At 37.8% G+C, this 19406-nt stretch overlaps 1 protein-coding gene across 2 annotated transcripts; it reads right to left on the reverse strand.

Moving 5' to 3' along the window:
- Positions 1–1375: 1375 nt before the first annotated feature.
- Positions 1376–19406, reverse strand: LOC127626415 (AMSH-like protease). 2 transcript variants are annotated; one of them, XM_052102156.1, is made up of 11 exons: positions 19008–19406; positions 16807–16913; positions 14046–14263; positions 12559–12634; positions 11684–11779; positions 10807–11116; positions 7592–7716; positions 5159–5296; positions 4885–4997; positions 2635–2729; positions 1376–2509 (listed from the first exon to the last, which is right to left on the reverse strand). In XM_052102156.1, exons 2-10 carry the CDS (start codon positions 16834–16836, stop codon positions 2654–2656), a joined length of 1182 nt encoding a protein of 393 aa, XP_051958116.1. In that variant the 5' UTR covers positions 16837–16913; positions 19008–19406; the 3' UTR covers positions 1376–2509; positions 2635–2653. The 2 variants fall into 2 exon arrangements, with proteins under 2 accessions (XP_051958116.1, XP_051958115.1); XM_052102155.1 differs by having other exon boundaries at positions 2635–2734.

A 19406-nucleotide genomic window follows, 5' to 3' on the forward strand; every position in this document is an offset into this window, starting at 1 on the left:
GTCGTAAGGGAACGTTTGGGTTATGCACGTAACCTAGGTTCCCTGAGAGGAAGGGAACGAGACATTGCAAATACTGGCCAAACTACAAGACTCAAGAGTTCTTTGAGGTACGAGCGATGCGTTCTTTGTCCCTCAGGCAGAAAATTCGGAGGAATGATGTTTGCGTGCCTGCTTTCATGACGGTCAGCTTCGTGCCTAAAAGGCTGGGGCTCAAACACGATAGCCAATATTAGAATATTACCGTTATTATAGAGAGGTTTTCAACTAGGTCGTGCAGAGGGACACTCCACTACACTTTAGCAGAACGCAATGTCTCATTCCCATTGTCTCAGGGAACCGAGGTTATGTATGTAACCGAGAGGTTTGTGTTAAGCAGAATAAAGTTGTACACATCTGGGATGGCATGAGGGTGAGTAAATGATGAGAGAAAACTGTCCCTTTAATTCACGTTGATGGAAAAATGTCTTGCATTTGAAATGCAAAATATTTTTTTAAGAGTGTAGCTACTAGTTTAGTTTATGCTGTCAATCATTGTTTGCACAAAATGTAATTTAAATCTTATGTTGGCCAATAAATCTATCAGAGATTGAAACATTAACTCACAATTATATTCTACAATTCCAATAAATCTTTCTATATACTGTCACTCTAAATCAAAACCATAACCACTCAAAACCATACAAGAACACAGTGGAAACACTGAAATGAAAATAATTAAACACACATTAGATTGGATATATAGAAGAATATGTGAGCATTAACGATCTGCAATGAGTCATCCACACAGGTTGCTCCACATTTCATCATACATGGCATGCAAATGTTTGCTGGGAAAACCCATGATGATGACATTGTTCTCTCCAAACAAAATGCAGATTTAAAAATAAAACAACAACAGTCACAGTGTTTCATAGCAGAGGTCTTTTGCTTTTATTAACAAATAGGCTGAGGGAAGGATGGTGCTTACAGACATTTAAGCTTCCTGCAGCAGCACAGCACATATCAGTGAGACCACTGGCACAAATCCCTCAATTCAATGCCACATAAAGTACAAGAAACACATTGTATACTGAACACCCTTACTGAATTGCATGGATGAACTCATACAGTAGCCCCAAATATTTGGACACATAAGTCATAGCACATTTATGAATGTCTCAACACAAAATATCAAAGCAAGGGGCATCTGCGTATAAATTATGCTAGACCTTTTTTTTTTTTCAGATGTGTTACATTAAGATCAAATTAACTTTAGACATTTTCCACAGAATTTGACAACCAAGTGTTCAAATGCTTTTTGTCATGAATTTGAACCTATTTGTATCTATTGTTTTATCATTTATAACTGCAATTTATATATATATATATATATATATATATATATATATATATATATATATATATATATAAATAACTGGGGCCACTGTAGCTCAGAATACCTCTCCTTTTATCTTCTTATGCTGTTAAAAAAATGAACTTTATCCTCAAACATAAAATTACTGGATTTTATTAAAAAAAAAAAAAAAAAAAAAAAATCACATCTGGTTGTTATAATGAGGGAATGGTACCCTGAGATTAGTGCTGTGAAGAACCTGATGGTAAGAGAACCTCTAGTAATGCCTTTTTCTTTGCTTATTTTTCTGGGGAGCTTTGGGTTTGGGCTAAGAGATCCCCTATACAGGGGAACATTTATCTACTTATTTATATTGTCAAGTGACCCTTTTAAAATTCTGAGCGAGTCAGTCCATTCTAATGACCAACACAAATATATTGCCTCATTTAAGTTTGAAACAACAGAAATCTTTTAAGCCTGAAATTGTCTTCACTTAATTGAAAGCCAGATTCTAAGTTGTATGTGTTGCAACACTGTAAAGATACAATAGATGTACTTCAGCATAATCATCAATTATTAAACATTTTAATCCATAACAAATATTCTCATGTATGTCTATAACAGTAAGAAGGCCTAGAAATGTCTCCCTTAAACTCACATAAACCTCACCTTTTCAGTTTAAACCACGTTACAGTGAGAACAGCAAGTGATACCAGCTGATATCAAAGGCAAAAATCACACACGCGCGCGCGCACACACACACACACACACAACTTCCTTAAATGTGCTATAGTTACATTGCAGCAGCCTCCTAATATTTCTTGCTAAATGATGCCACCTTGAGGACACAGAACCAAAAAAGCAGTTAGATCATAAGACAAATTATGCTCCGAAATAAATTTTTCAAAAAACACGTGGCCACAAACAAAAAGCTTAAAATGCCATTGGAACATCTCAACAGCTTCACTAAACCTGCTCACAGCAAACTGTGGAGCTGAGGGATTCTATTTCACACCTTTTTGTAAAATAAATAAATACAAAAAGCCTTCAAGTAAACAAAGATATAAATAGATATTCTCAATGGTTTTCTCATAGTACAGTATCTCTCCTCTTACTCTGTCACCTGAGGTCCAGCACTGTCGTTTTCGCATCCTTTAACACAACGTGCTTGCAAATCTGCAAATAGAAACAGCAGTTTTTCACTTCTCTAAACGTGCTTCACTTTTGATGTTAACAAATAACAGATGGCATATATGTGGCTGCTATTTTTCATCTTCACGGCAGCAACAGGGTGTTCTTACTGTGAACAGAGGAGGGTCTTTAGAGTGGGGGTGAAAGCCTTTCAATCTGCAACCAGCCACTTCTCCCATTCCAGCACTGGTGAGTCTGAACACACCTGTGCTAAAGCAGCAAAACAACACGTTTCAAAAATGTCATAGTTTTTTTCATATTCTTCTTACTAAACTACCCCAACCTTACAAAAATACAGTAAGTGGTACTTTGATACATACCATGGTACTGAATGATTACAATAATTAATGTCCCATGCCATTTACTGTAAAGGGTAAATGTACTTCAAAGAAAACCATAAACCAAAAACAACATGGTACTTTTAGTGATAGATCGATATGTCATCAAGACGATTAACTGGGCCAATATTTGGCCAATTTGACTTATAGATTGCCTATAATGAGTTGCCTTAGGCAATTAACAGAACTTCTCGGCTGGTAAAAAAGTGTGTTCTTTAGGTACAGTATGCAGGTGAGTAGCATGAATAGATTCAGGAATGTGGACATTCTAATACATGATATAATAACAACAACAGCAAAATACTTTACTCTGGTTTTGGTAAACAAGCAATATTTAAAAACAAGTAAAAACTTTCGGTAACCCTTTCTACATATACACTCACTGAGCACTTTATTAGGAACACAGTCTCTAGAGTTTACTCAGAATTGTGCCAAAAACAAAAAACATCCAGTGAGTGGCAGTTCTGTGGATGGAAACGCCTTGGTAATGAGAGAGGTCAACGGAGAATGGCCGGACTGGTTCGAGCTGAAAGTGCAATTGTAGTGAGCAGAATAGCATCTCAGAATGCAACACTTTAGTGAGAGCACAGCCTCATCACGTTCAATGGTTCTGATGATGTTATGTCTCTCGCTGCATCTGGCGAGAGGTCAGTGGATAACGCTGCCGCCCCTTCCCCCAGCGAGGGTGAGGAGCATGCACGTACCTCTGAATCACTCAATCATTATTTATTTATATAGCACATTTAAAAACAAACAAGGTTGACCAAAGTGCTGTACAGTCAAAAGTATACAAACGGAAAAGGAGATGCTTCATGTCCTTTCAAGGGTAATCAAGTAATCTTCTGAGAAACCTGAAAAATCTCGTCTTGATGAATGGTTTGTGCAGTTCGCACACCGTCAAGTGACCACGAACAGCAGATCAGCCCCGCTCTTCCCGGAAGTTTATAACGAACTGAAAAAATCCTACCGCGCGCCCTATTGAGCTCACTTGCACAGTAATTCCACTCATCTCAATAAAGTGGACCACAGGGAAGACAAAAGATTATGCCCAACTACCCCCCGAAAGAGGCGGTAGAGGCACATCTCTGCCCGGTGAGTAAAAGAGCATGGAACTCAAGCCCCGTTCATTTTTCTAAGCCATGTCGACTAACATCAGCACTAGAAGAGCATACTCAATTGTCGGGCCAAACTGGTTACGCAATCCACACGATGACGGTGCTCCAAGTTTTCCAAGCTAAGCTAAAAAAAGCTCGGCTACAACAGCAGAAGACCACACCAGGCATTTTAATAGAATCATAGCGTTCATAATCAAGTGCTCAGTGGGTAAATATATCACTTACAGCTAAAAATAACCATCCGACTCACTGTTCTCTGCAGTTTTTTTAAATCCACCGTTTGAACATGATGACGACTCGGCTCCCGAGTGATTATAGGATAGCTGTCCAGTCAATCCGCACTTCAGAATCTCGCCAAAAATAGTAGGACATCCGGGTATTTCCAGCTTACTGTTTTATGAATAGTGAGGATTATGATACTACTCTATTGGCATTCTATTTAGTATGGAAATATGCATAATCGGACACAGCATTTGTGAGCGTCTCATATTTCACCATTATATTTGCCATCCTGCTCTCTAGATATCAGCACCCAAAAAAAATGTTTATCATATCAATCGACCAATAGTACTTTTTGGTACATTTTGTTAGTGCTGTGACTACTTTGGTATGATAAGAATCTGTCATGAAACAATGTTAGTGGAGGGCTGAATTAATTTGCACTATACAGAGTATTTACAAACTAATCTATCTGTCATCATTGTCATGTGTTGAATTTGTAAATGTTCATTAATGAGAGTTAAAATGCTTCATGGATGATTAAATGTATCTATTATTAGACAATACAAACTCTTTTGTTAATAAAAGTAAATAAAGCTGAAGAGCTTTAGAGGCTGTGAAATGAAAAAGCTGTGAGGTTGTATGAGCACAATGAAGGGTGTGGGAGTTTTGGGAGGGTCATACTCACTCATTATGTTTAGGTGAGCAAACAATAGCGATGGCCTCAGGCAGCATGAGCTGATAAGAGCTGTGTGTGTGCAGATCTACGCTGGAGAGAAAAGCCGTCTGAGTCGGGTGCGTCTGTGGGACAAATAAGCTAGTTTTCAAAAATACTGTACATGTATAATCAGCTACCAAGTAGTTCACCATAAGAATTTCCATGACCTTCTAGGCATGGCAACACATTTTTAAAATGGTCTCAAATTTCCAGGTTTCCATAAATATAAGAGAGAGCCACCCACATGGATCCAGCCCAGGGTCAGAAGGTTATGGTGGTCCTGATAACTGAACAGCTCTTCCACATTCTCCATGTCACAGTAATCAGGGCCGGCAGACTGCTTGGGAACGATCACGTGGGTAAGCACAAACTCGTTGTGCGCCTGTTGGGAAAAACTCAGATTTCAGCTTATGTATTAACCACATTTCAGATTGGCATATATCCCACTATTAGGATCATTCACATTTCTCAGTTGTAACTCTCTTCTGAATAAAAGCATCTGCTTAATGAATAAATGTGAATGTAAACACAATCCAATTACATCCAAATAGTCCATAATTTCCTTGGAAAAAGAGGAGCGCAGTCTCTTCAAATCATTCAAAGATGGGGTGACAAAAACTGACAGAAAAGTTAATAAAATTATGAAACGTTCTTTCTGCCTTTTAAAAAGCAAATGTAGATATATTTAATATAACTTAAAAGTACAGCAGACCAAAATGAATTCCCTCTGCTGAACAAAAAAAGAACACTTAAATTCCTCAGCTCAGTAGGTCCATTCGATGCAAGTGAATAGGGTCCTTTGAAGCTCCAAAAAGCACATAAAGGCAAAAAAAAAGTAATCAATGCGACTCCAGAGGTTTAGTCCATGTCATCCAAAGCGATCCAAATGGTTTTGGGTGAGAACTGACCAAAATATAGCTTTTTATAGTTTTTCACTATAAATCCTGACATCATCAGTCTCCTTTGCGATCTTGATTTCAAGGTTCATTACACTTCCTAGCGCATGTGTCAAGCACTAGGAAGTGTAATCGAACTTGTAATCATGAGACGGCAATGGCAAGATGTACAGTGAAAAAAATATGTACATTTTGGTGTGTTCTCACCCAAAACCGATTGGATCGCTTCAGAAGACATGGATTAAACCACTGGAATCATATGGGTAACTTTTCTGTTGCCGTTTTATGTGCTTTTTGGAATTTCAAAGTTTGGTTACCATCAACTTGAATTGTATGGACATAAAGAGCTGAGATATGCAAAAAATAAATAATTTGTGGTCAGGTGAAGAAAGTCAAACACATCTAGAATGGCATGATTGTGAGTAATTCTGAGAATTTTCATTTTTGGGAGAGCTATCACTTTAACAATCTTTGCATTGTCTTTCCTGTCTGATGAAGAGTGTACTGTAAATGAGCCGTGGTAGCCCATCAAAACTGCTTATTATTGTGCATTAGTGCTTATTATTGTGCATTGTGCTTATTATTGTGCATTAGTGCTCAATCCTTTATGGGATATTTTGAAGTTCTGTAAATCAATTATGTAAATCAATTTTATTAGCGGAGCAACAGAAAATCTGACCAATCAAATTGATTATCTTAACGTTGGGGGTCGGCAAAACGAGGTTAAGCATAAAAGTGCGTTAAAAATACAACCGTTCACAGAGAAGAATTTGAATTACATAATTATTTTATTTATACGCATTATTGTCTTCAAAATTAACAGACTAAAAACCAGGGGGTACGTGATTTAAGGACTGCACGCCACTACATGGAACCCAAACCCCTTAGTGTAACTATAAATTGCTTAAATTGTATGAATTCTGTAATTAGGCAAACATTAGGCAAGTAGTTACCTTTATTATTTTATGTTGCTTCATAAAAGCATATACTGCACAAGATGCCATAAATAGGTTTACAATGCATTGAAATAAGTGTCACTTGCGCAAGCTATGTGAAACAGGTCTCAGGCTGTTAATGAATACTGAATAATCACTATTCCATGTGTGGTGAAAGTATGAGGAAGTTCTCTTCAAATTCCTAGTATGTACACTGAATGCGCAACACCTACACTCACTTAATTTTACAGTGAATGAGAAAGGGATGGGATGCATATGTGTAAATAGCTAAAGAATAATAACAATGGGTGTGCTGAGTGACTCCAGCCAGGTCTCCTAAGCAAACAAATTGGCCCAATTGCTAAGGAGGTTAGAGTCACATGGAGTAGCCTCCTTGTGGTCATGATCAGTGGTTCTCGCTCTCAATGGGGCACATGGTAAGTTGTGCTTGGATCGCAGAGAGTAGCGTGAGCCTCCACATGCTGTGAGTCTCCGCAGTGTCATGCACAACGAGCCATGAGATACGATGCGCAGATTGACTGTCTCAGAAGCGGAGGCGACTGAGACTTGTCCAGTATACCGCGCCACCCCGAGGATCTAGTAAGTAGTGGGAATTGGGCATTCTAAATTAGAGAAAAAGGGTAAAAATTGAATAAAATAAAAAAAAGGAATAATAACAATCGGCCTTTAAGCAATCCCGAACCCATATTAACACTCACTTCCAGGGAAGGGTCAGATAACCCGATAAAATCAGGAAATTCAACTTCAGTCAGTTCTGAAAAAAGGGTTAGAACAGTTTCTCACTCACACCCACAGGGAGGATGTTTGATCTGGCTGAGGGCTTACCAGCTTTCCACAGAGAACTCCACAGGTCTCAATTCCTCTGGCTGTGTTACTGTCAGCCAAAAGCAGGAATCTGTAAGTCAGGTCTCGTGGGATTAAAACCCGCCTCAGGCCTTCCACACGCTGATCTACAAACAGAGAGCCACATATTGTAATACGGTTAATAATGAGGGTTTAACCCTAAAATATGGTGTTGATTTTGGTGCATAGAAAAATTGCTATCGTAAGTATTTATTTCTACTTGATCTAACCCATAAAAATGACTTTAGTCAGAGTTACCCAATTTATCAGGTTAACTTAGTCAGATTAAATAACATTTTTGACTTGACTAAAACCAGTTAATTTAGAGGTTACCACATGAGGCACATTTTTATGTTACCAGACAAAACTTATTTTACAGAGTAGGTCATATTTATTATGACCTCTCCATCTCCACAAAACATAATGAGCTATATTAAAACAATCACTCAAAAAAAAAAGACGAGAATAGGAGGAGATTTGGTCATGTTTAATGTTCTTTTATGTTGGTATTTAAAAAGTGTCTGTTATGCTGATGTTTTCGGAGTTACCATTGTGGTGAAGATTGTTGCTTGTGCTAAGATTGAGGCTGTATGCTGATTTGAGTGCTGCTTAGCTCTAAAAGCAGTTACTTTTAAAATGACAGTTTTAAATGTTCTTAAACTTGCCTTCCTGGCATATACTAATGATTAAAAAAATAAATGAAGTTGGACCAACATAAGTAATTAATTAAATTAAACATTAGTACATTTACGAACCGAATAAAGTTGAGTTAAAACTACTATAGAACACTGATTTGACCTAATCCAACAAAATTATGTTGGCTCAATGAAAATCTGAATGAAAGATATTAAATTGCTTGTAAAAACTCTCAAATTCAATGAGGTCAGGATAATTGCTTTACATTGAGTAAAAATTGCAGTGTTCATTTCAATTTAGGAATTTTTTATTTAATTTTCCATCGTTAAATGCCATTATATCAGTCATCGCTCCCCTCCAATGTAGATATTGTATCGGTGTTTGCCATTTAAAAAGTAGATATCGGTCAACCACTAGTTCTATATACATATATTTGCTGGAAAAACTTTGCAAAATGTCTACTTGCATATATATCCCCTGCACCTCAGGGACAAGTCGACTGCTCAAAAAATAAGGACCGGCTGACCCAGCCGTGGCCTCTTCTCTTTTTTCTCCCTTAACCCTCTGGGGTCGATGGATTTTTCCGTCATTACAGCAGAAACAACATAAAATACTCCATCATTTTGGGGCATAGAGATAAGTGTAAGACATCATTAGAGACTATAAAGGGTCTACTTTTATTTGTGTACACTCACAATAACAACAAAATCTTGTGCTTTTGTAAAATAAAGGGTGAGCTTTCAGCAGACTCTGTGTTCGTGAGCATGTTTCTGAAACACGTCACAAAAATTAACTGAAACTCAGCGAATACTTATCACACAAACATGAAACATATGTCTAAAGAAAGCTTAAAATGTCTACTTTTAAATAAAACAATAACAATTTTAAACAAATATTCTCATGCAATGTAATCTGTATGAAACAAAGCGAAGTACAGTTTCTCCTGGCTCAGCTAATTATCCCAAATGTGATCACACCCACGGGCAGAGGGCACTATTCATACGGTAAAATTCCACATTTTCCTCAGAAGAAGAGCGGGACTCCAATAAACGTTTGCATTTTGAAGAGAGATGTGATCCAGCTGAGGATAACATTTTGGATGAGTAAGTCATTTAGTTTTACTTACAAATTAGTTGACATGCTATTTTATATAAACATGTACATATTTTATTAGTGGGACTGTTTCCAGACTTGTCAGCCAGGATTCAGAGTATTGAAATATGTCCTAATAAGCAAGTTTTAGTTACATTTAAATGTTGTTTCGGCTAAAGCAGGCATTTAAATTGTATGCTGCATTATATAAATATAATATGTAGATAATTTAGAATATATTTTAACTAGTGTTTATGCTGCCTCATCATCAACAAAGCTTGTGCTTGCAAATATGAGTTTGGGTGTAAATGTGTCAAATGTGATGTAAATATGCCCATATTAGAAAATCAGCATATTATAATGATTTCTGAAGGATCATGTGACACTGAAGACTGCAGTAATGATGCTGAAAACTCAACTTTGATCACAAATTGCATTTTACAATATATTCAAATAGAAACCTGTTTTTTTTAATTGTAAAAAGAGTTCACAATATCACAGTTTTACTGTATTTTGGATCAAATAAATGCAGTCTTGGTAAACACAAGAGACTTCTTTTAAATGGTATTGTAGGTTTAAAATTTTTTTAAAAAGTCTTTATGTAAATAAAATGTAAAGTCAGATAATTATAGTTTTTTGTGGTCTTCTTACTAGCTCCTGAAGTGCAGAAGTCGGAGGGTTACACTCCAGCCTGACACTCGCGGCTGCCCGTGCAAGAATGGGCGCCAGCCCCGCATCAGAATGCGACTGGGCTACCTCACCCGAGGGTGGGAGTCCAGCTGAGTCTTACGCATCAGACATGACGAGCCCGCTCTCCGATACTGCAATCGATAGCTCATCCTTTTCACAAGCCCTGAATGAGACCGCGAACCCGCCCTGAGACAGGCCCGTGGTCTCATCCCAGAACTCGACCAGGGAATACGAGCGTGGTGGGGATTGGGAGGTCCGTGGGGGGGTTTCCCAGCAGAGAGGCTCCCATTGATTGAAGTCCCCAGATCACCCCCGGTGCTAACCGACTCCGCATCATAACCATAGGTAGAACAACCGAGCCAGGGAGCCGCTGGGGTGACTTTCCCTCTGATGAAGGACAGCCGCGACCGCAATGTAGTCATGTTTATACTCTCGCAATGAGGGCATGAACCATCCACGAACGCAGTCTCTGCGTAGGTAGCACCCAAGCACGTGAGATAGCGATCGTGGCCGTCAGAAGCGGAGAGATATCGATCGCAACCAGGTATAACACACAAACGAAAAGGCATTTTGAAAAAGACGCTTTTGTAAGTGCCAGTCTTTTAGTAGGAATATTCTCTTTTAGGCAAAATTGCTATTGCATATTAGTGGATGTATATTAGAAGCATGTGTTTCCGGATCATTCCATCCCAATTTAACCTCTACTAAAATACAGATCACTAAAAACATGAATGAACATGAATGAATGAACAGGGAGACAGCTATGTGAGGGAACTCACTTTGCACAGCTGCTAAGGTGGCTGCTGGTTTAGGGACAGGGACCACTGGTCTGTTACGATTGGGGTCAAGGCGCATATGGTTTTTCGAGGTCTGGGACAAGCAGGACCCATCGGTTTGTTCAGGCACTTTGGGGACAGCTTCTTCGCTTTGACAAGCCAGCTCTTGTCTACGCAATTGGTCCTCGAAAAAGCGGAACTGTTCAGACTCTATCTGCATCTTCCTGAGCAGTGCCACACGCTGCCTTTCCTCCTCCAACAGAGACATCTTCTGCAGTCGTTCACCACACATCTCAACTGACATGGCTTGGCTCTGCACAAGTATTCACACAAAATGACACATTATTAAAATTCTCTCCTGTCTTCTAAGATTATCCAAACATAAGCAGGGTTTGAACATTTCTTGACCAATGAATTGCCTTTACATTTCCAGTTTTTCCTGATTATTTATTGAGGTAATGTTTAAAAAAAATATATTTTATACAGATTCTTCTAAAAAAAAAAAAACATTCTAGCCAATTAGACAATTTTCCAGGCCTATAAGCAGTGTTTGGTGTAATCCAACTACAAATAAATAAATTACTGTAATCTAATTACTTTTTATTCAAAACATAGTGTAATGCATTACATTTTAAATTATTTGAATCAGATTAGTTAATGACTTTCAATTAATTTAATTACTTTTAAGAACATTATAGGGTTATGCTTCATTTTAATATATTATTTATGTAGATTACTATTTTAAGTAACAATTTAAAAATTCCCTGGTATTTTCAGCTTTTCCATAACAGTGTGAACCCTGAGCTTAAGAACCACAAAAACTTGTCTTCAATACAGGAATTTGAAATGAATAAACAGATATACCACTGCTATATCTTACCTGACTCTTCAGATAGTCACTGTGTTCCTTGCTGTATTTCTCATGGAGAAGTCTCTTCAACTGTTCCTTTTGTGGAAAAGCCACTTCCTGTAATTTCTGGACATTAACATTAGGAATTGTGTTACAGACACAATTGAGAACCAGATCAATACAAGCTATCTCAAGCTCTCAGGGGGAATTTAATGATTTTTCAAGGCAGCTGGGAATAAAGAAACTTAAGCCCATTACTCATATTTTGCATTCAAGGGCACTCGGTAAACATTAGGATTATTAGGTCAAATATGAACAAAAGATAAATCAGGCACTATTGACAGAAAAATGTATTAGAATAAATATCCAGGATGACATTCGAATTAGAATGTCATAAATATTAACATGCTCCAAACAAAAGACCCCATGAAATCAAGATGGGAGTTTTGTGGCCTTTAGTCCATGTCTAATAGCTTTGAAGCCAGCTACATTCTAGTTTACTGCTTAAAGTTGACTAAATCAACTTTAAATATGCTTAAAAAGGCTACTAGCTATATACAAATTAATATGTCTTACCCAAACTTCCTGTTTTAAAAGGAAATATGCCAATGCAGAAAATAAACTGCATTCATCAAGCCATTTCATAGGGGTCTTTATTTCATTAGAAGTCTGTTCATTAAACAAAGTTTAATATGTAAAGTGACCAGGAATAAGCTTTTGATCTGAGACCCGAAGTCAGTTTCATGAAAGCAGAATATGTGTCTAAACAACGCAAACTGACCATGTGTGGCACAGCGAGCAGTTGGGAGCCTGACAGGTCCTCTAGCCAAGGTAATTGAGCATGATGCTAATCAGATTTACAGTGAGCGGAGCGCCACAGGGCTCCATCAGTGCCAGGGGCTTACCTTCATTATCACTTGTTTCTCAGGGACGTTGCACTGCTGATACTCCCTGTGACAGGGGAGCTTCTCCACAAATAAACTATACAGAAGTGAAACAGGAAAATAGAGCTATGGATTGATGGCAATTATTTATACAAGTGATATCATGACAGATTATATGAGGAATATTGAAATTACAGGCGCATTACATAAACCGAGAAGAGAAATATTAAAATGCTTTACATATGACACAATCGCTGTTTGTTGGATTGTGACAAGGTATAACTTACATTTATAATAACTTTAAAAAATATGTAAAAGAGAGCAAATGTACACTACCAGGCAAAATCTGGACACACCGACTTATTAACTATTACTATTTTCCACATTTTCATTAAAACAATGAAATAGCACATATTGGAGTATTGGAATTATGTAGTGATCAGTGTTGGGTAAGTTGCAAATGACTAATTAAGTCTCTAAATTGTAATAAGATTACTTTACAGATTACTCATTGAAAAAGTAATTACATTACTATTTACTTTACTTTGCAAAACACTTTTTACATAAAAATTCTAAATTTCTCTGCAAATTCAAAATAATGTCTATATTTCCTCCTTGCATCCGAGCCATACACTTGTTTCTTCCTTTTAATGATTAGTTAGGAGACAAACTCTCTTCAGCTGTAAAACAAATATGTGTAAACCATGTATTGTAATTAAAAGTAATTAAATTAATTGAAAGCTAGTAACTGTAATCTCATTACAAGAATTGGTCATGTAATTGTAACAATGTTCAATGGAAAGGAGGAGGCGAGAACCGGCTTAACAATATAAATAATAGTTTAAAACAAACAAAAAAAAGACAAGCTGCCTGTAACTATCTCTCTCCCTGGAACTGTCGCCTCTGGTCGCCTTTATCCCTCTTGAGGGTTTGATTAGCCTGATTAGGGGCTGCGTGTGCAGCAACATGACCCGGCCTCACCCTCCTCCCTGCCACGGTAATGCATTACACTACTTTTTAGATTCAACGGTAATTATATTACTGTAACTAATTGCATTGTAATCAGATTACACCCAACACTGTTAGTGATAAAAAATGTTAAACAAACTGAACCTTTCTTATATATTTTGGTTTCTTCAAAGTAGCAACCATTTGCCTAGATTACAGCTCTGCACACTCCATTCACACAACCAACTTCATGAGTTGTCAAACTAGGATTGTATTTAAACAGTATTGAAGGAGTTTCCATCTATGCCAGTCCTTTGTTCCCTCCTTTCCTTCAATATCCAGTCCAACTCATCCATTTAAAAAAATAATAATCATTACTTTTTAATAAAATATGCAATTTTAGTTGTTATAACTAAATTCATATGTAGGCAAAATGTATATGTGTCTACAAAGCAAGGTTTGAACATTTCAGCTAACCCTTATAAGTTAAAAAGTCATGTGTGTCCAAACTTTTCACTGGTTGTCTATGTGAAGATTAATAATATGCTAAAAGACAATACGTGATGAACTTGTTGTAGAGGACAAAGGCATTCTCCAGACTGCCCTCCTCTAGATAAACAGCTGCCATACGCTCCATTTCCACGCCAGAGCGGAAGTATCGCCGTGGGGCGATGTCTTCATTTATCTCAATGTTGTAGCCCATTTTGCTGAGGGCCCGGATGCGCTCCACCGCCGGTAGAGTAATGTCAGTGTGGTCCGGCTCAGCCGCTAGTTTCTTCTGCAAAGCATCAGAGCACAAAGCATTTATTCCCAAAAGATTTCACACACAACATAAGCTCTGTTCATCACTTAGCTTGTGCAAAATCCGGAACACCCGGTAGCACCCACGCTGAGTTTGCTTCCAGCTCCCATATTAATGACAACACAGAGCCTCTGTTTTAAGGTCACTGAAAAGAGTGGCCATTTTATCAACATGCAGCAGGACTCTGATGGACTCCAATAAGGGCCTGCAGAGATGTTACACTTGTTGGACATGACGGGTTGCTCGACTTTGAAAAGTGGACATGCCCAAACAATTTGTGACTGCTAGTGGAGAGCAAAATCAATAGACATCAAAATACTACACTATTGTTAGCCACTGAAGAAAGGGTTCATGTCGGGGGTTATTAAAGTTTTTAATTTTGAACTTATCTTTTAATTTAGATTTTATTTTTACATTTGTCACAATCTTTCACTTTATAAATGTCTGAAAAGAAGATGTGCAGTTCAATTTAAAAGTAAATACACATTCATCTTAAGGGGGCCTTTTCCTCATCTTCCCCCTATATTTAGCATTAATTTTATTTTTAAGCCACATCCACACTGATCTGCTTTAGTTTGAAAACTCCTCTTTCAGTTTCTTTACAACATCTTTTTCCAAAGTTTGTGATAACGGAGAGAGTTTTCAAACATTCCATTTCCAGTGGAGGAAAATGCTGTTCTAGTGTGGAAAAGAGGCGTAAATATGGCTAAATTAACACGTTTTCAAATGAAAATGTATTAGTGTGGACATAGTATTTTGGGGCTGCCATTTAAATATGTATAATGCTGTGAAACCTATCAAGGTTTTCTAGTGTTATTGCTACAGTAGCATTTTATAATAAAGGCCTATATATGACCACCTAAAATAAGTGATGATACGTTTGGCCTCCAGAGCAACAAGTACATTTTTGACAAATAACTTTTTTCAATCTATTGATGCAATGCCGCTGCACCGTTGAGTGAACTGTGTGTTTTTTTTTTTTTTTTAACAGAGATTCTACAGAGATTGTCTCTAAACGTGCACGGAGCTGCAGGAGGCAGGAGCACAACTGTTGGCATGGACAAGTCAGACAATCTGACTAAGCTGATCCACCAATCAGAATGTTAATTTCGACACGATTGGATATTTGCTAACCAATAATATTTGGGCGGGACATTTCCAGCGCATAATGCTGATACACAAGCATCCCTGGAGTAACCATAGTTTGCGCTGTAAATTGATTTACCTGGTAAAATGTAAATATATAAATTTAAATGTAACTTATGCAGTTAAACTTTGTGAAAATACTGAATGTTATTGCACCTGTGCTAGATTTGATGCTCTTCGCAGATGCTGGACAACTGTGTCCCGTAACTATATCAAATGTTGTTGTTTTTTTTGTCTTTTTTTTTTGCCTTTTACTGCTGTCTTTAATGTTTTGCCTATTTCTCGTGATATCAAATCATTTCATTGTGACAAGGCAGAGGGCGGGGCCAGGTCGTGATTCTACACACCCGGCCCCGCCCTCCACCCTGTCACACGCTGCCAGGGGCGGGGAGACCCCTTCTGTTCCCCGAGAATGCGGTGGGGTGTTCAATCCACCAGGGGCTGGAGGACTGCCTCCGATCCGCCCGGGGAGGCACGGCTGTTGTCCGTTAGAGGGTGGAGGAGTGGCCGAGGACCAAGCTACGGCATATCAGAGAACCGGCAAGTAAGTGTTTTTTTCTTTCTCTCTCACTCCTCTCTCTCTCCCACTGCCGCACCGCGTTGGACTTTTCCCTCTCTTTTAAAATTTTACAGTGTTTTTTTGTTGGGGGTACTACACTGTGACAGGAAGCTTTTGATCAAATCTAGACAGGTCCCATTTCCAGCAGCCATCACTCCAACACCTTATCCTTGAGTAATCATGCTAAATTGCTAATTTGGTTCTAGAAAATAACTTGCCATTATATCAAACACAGTTGAAATCTATTTGGTTTGTTATATGAAGCTTAACATTGTCTTTGTGTTTGTTTTTGAGTTGCCACGGTATAGAATAGACTGGAATGTTTTTAAGTCAATATTAGGTCAAAAATGGCAAAAAAAGAAACAGCTTTCTCTAGAAACTCGTCAGTCAATCATTGTTTTGAGGAATGTAGGTTTCACAGTATGACCTACTGTGTATCAAAAACTAAAACTATTAACTTGTGGTCATTCTTTTTTATTTTTAGTTCGTTTTGGAGGAAAATTTATTTTGGTTTAATTTTTTGCCAATAATGTTTTTAACAACATTTTTATTTCAGTTAATGTAAATGCTGTCATTCAGTTTTTCTGGTTAGGGAGAATAAGACTGTGTTTGATCATCTATTCATGAAGAGGGGAAGTGAAGTGAGAAGAGGGCTTAGATCCGTTCCTTGCCCCCCTCCCACTTCAGGATGGAAGGATCTGAATGACGGAGCAGCTGCAGTGGAAATGCTAATGGTTGGGAGTCAGAGAAAGCCATTTCATTCCTATGACCCACCTTAGATAAGCTGTCTCTTGACCCCCCCAATACCACTTACCAGTGTGCTGAAACTGAAGCTATGGTCCATGGTGAGTTTATGATGTTGGCTGGCGGGCTCTGATCCTCCCTATGCATCCATCTGTCATCTCCCAAGGTGATTCCAATCTGAGGAGCAAGAAACATTGCATCTGGCATCATGGCAAGTGCTATAAAGAGGTCACTGGCTGTATACATTCTCTCAGCATAATACAATGCTTTCTGTTTTTGGTTAATCAACAGTGACTTTGGCTTACTTTTGCTACTGTTTTCTTTCTATTCCATTAACAAAGTTACTGTGCCTAGTGCAATTCCACGGGGATTATCAAATTAATTTCACTATCTTGGTCCAAACAACACGGTTATTCGTTCCAGAATCTGTGCTACAGTAGCTATGACAGCTTGTTACCATGCAGGAAAATATGGTGACTCATGGATATCTTCAGCTGTGAAAAAAAATATCCTTGGCGAGCTTGTTCACTCAGCACAAAGCTGGGCACATATTGGGCAGTTTATCTGTCTGAGGTCTTTTCCTCTCTGAAAGCGCAATACCATACTTTTGCAAATGAGCAGAAGCAAATGAAAAAGTGTCACCACACAGTGCAAAACATTCAGGTTAATGCTGCCATGGTAACTTAAAGTAGATTCACTGTGAAATTAAGAGCACAGTGTAAAATAGATGTGAGAAAATGGTGAGATTTATACTGAGCAATCAATGATAATCAGGGCCTTGCATGATGTGAAGTAATGCAAATTTATTTAGTAAGGGCATTTTAATTAGTTAAGCAGTTTCATGTGTACTCCTCATTTGAAACTCGTTCTTTTGCAAGAAAGCAAAGAATGATTCAGTAAATTATGAGTCAACAACTGTCTAAATAGCCATGTCTCTAACAAGACACCAATATATTATATATATGATATACCAATATACATTGTGTGTGTGTGTGTGTGTGTGTGTGTATATATATATATACACACACACACACACACACACAGTACTGTGCAAAGGTTTTAGACACTAATGAAAAACTTTCAAAGTGAGGATTTCTTAAGACTTAATGCAATAAATAGTTATTTAATCAATTAACATCACAGAAAGTCTAGTAAACAGAAAAAGAGCTAGCCTAAATCAATATTTGGTGTGAACACTTTTGCCATCAAAACAGCACCAATTCTCCTTGGTAAACCTGGACACAGTTTTTCTTGGTTGTTATGCAGATAGGATGTTCCAAGCATCTTGGAGAATTTGCCACAGTTCTTCTATCTATTTAGGCTCTCAATTAGTCTCAATTGCTTCTGTCTCTTTATGTAATCTCAGACTCTGTGTTCAGTGGGGGGTTCTGTGGGGGCCATGACATATGTTGCAGGGCTCCCTGTTCTTCTATTCTATTTGCAAAAGTAATGTTTGGGATTCTAACATTTATATTTCCTATTGACACTCTAAAGCTGAAGATATAAATAACCATCTTAAGATAAATGCTTTTGTGAAACATTTTATGTGCCTAACACTTTTGAACAGTACTGTGTATATGTGTGTGTGTGTTTTGTTCAGGTCTAAAGAGGGTTTAAACTTTAAACAGTAAAATCACTAGAATTTTCAGAGAGGATTGAGTGGTACTGCACCATAATTTAAGAGCCGAGTACATGAATCAGCAGCCTACATTGTACAAACCTAATGACTGTGGACCTCAACACAAAACATTACTTTTAGATTACTAACATGATAACCACTGTCCCTACTATGTGTGTATGTACGAAGTACATCTGGCTACAGATTAATCTATTGCTGTAGCATTACACTAAATTAACCATTTTCTTTCCTCTTTGTCTTCTACAGTAAACATCGTCTTCTACAGTAACTTCTCTATGACGTTTCATCTGTCACTATAAAATTATTTTTCGTTCAAACTTATAATACAAATCCATTTTCTCTGATGTACTGTCTGTACTGGTCTCAAAACTGGAGCCCCTCCAACCAACCAATATTGCTTTTGACCAAGATGTGAAACCAAATGCCTAAAGTAAGATCAAATATCAAATAATACAATAACTTATATCTGTTATCATCAGTGGCTTCTAAAATTCAAACAATTTGACGTAAGCTACATTTTTTACAGAAGCTAATCAATAATACTGTTTATAATAAAACATAATAAAACACAATAATAATGACAGGCCTCATTTAGAAAATGATATAGTGTGTAAATTTAATAAAATACTCACCTGTAGATAATGATGGGCTGTTGTGATCCCATAGTCCACATTCCTACAATCGTCACATGTGGCACATGCTAGAATTCAGCGCGGAAACCGGGAACTCGCGTAAATAAAAGAGCAGGTTTTTATTATTCTCTAAAACTCTCGGCCTTTTGCCTTTGTGCCTCATGGAAGCTTTGTTCCTTTCGCATGGATAAACGTGCAGGGCTAAAATGGCTGATTGCTGTGTTCCTGAGCGAATAAGCCTGCGATGTCAGATGGTTTGTCCGGGTTGCTCGAGTCAGATGAATGCTGCTGTAGCAGAGGCGGCAGAGGTGGATTCAATGGATGTGTTTCAAAACCCCATGAGCTGCCTATCTAGACAACAACCGAATCAGTTCAGTTGAATAGACAGGATTCTCAGGA

Source organism: Xyrauchen texanus, chromosome 33, assembly GCF_025860055.1.
Source record: "Xyrauchen texanus isolate HMW12.3.18 chromosome 33, RBS_HiC_50CHRs, whole genome shotgun sequence".
Classification (NCBI taxonomy): domain Eukaryota; kingdom Metazoa; phylum Chordata; class Actinopteri; order Cypriniformes; family Catostomidae; genus Xyrauchen; species Xyrauchen texanus.

Bases quoted from the DNA above. Each gene is read 5' to 3' on its own strand.
- LOC127626415 (XM_052102155.1), bottom strand. From the start codon at position 16,836: ATGGACCATAGCTTCAGTTTCAGCACACTG. The intron at 7,717-10,806 runs GTGAGTTCCCTC...CTCTGTTTGTAG, and splicing joins CACCTTAGCAGCTGTGCAAA to ATCAGCGTGTGGAAGGCCTG. The intron at 5,297-7,591 runs GTAAGCCCTCAG...TTTTCCCAACAG, and splicing joins GAGTTCTCTGTGGAAAGCTG to GCGCACAACGAGTTTGTGCT.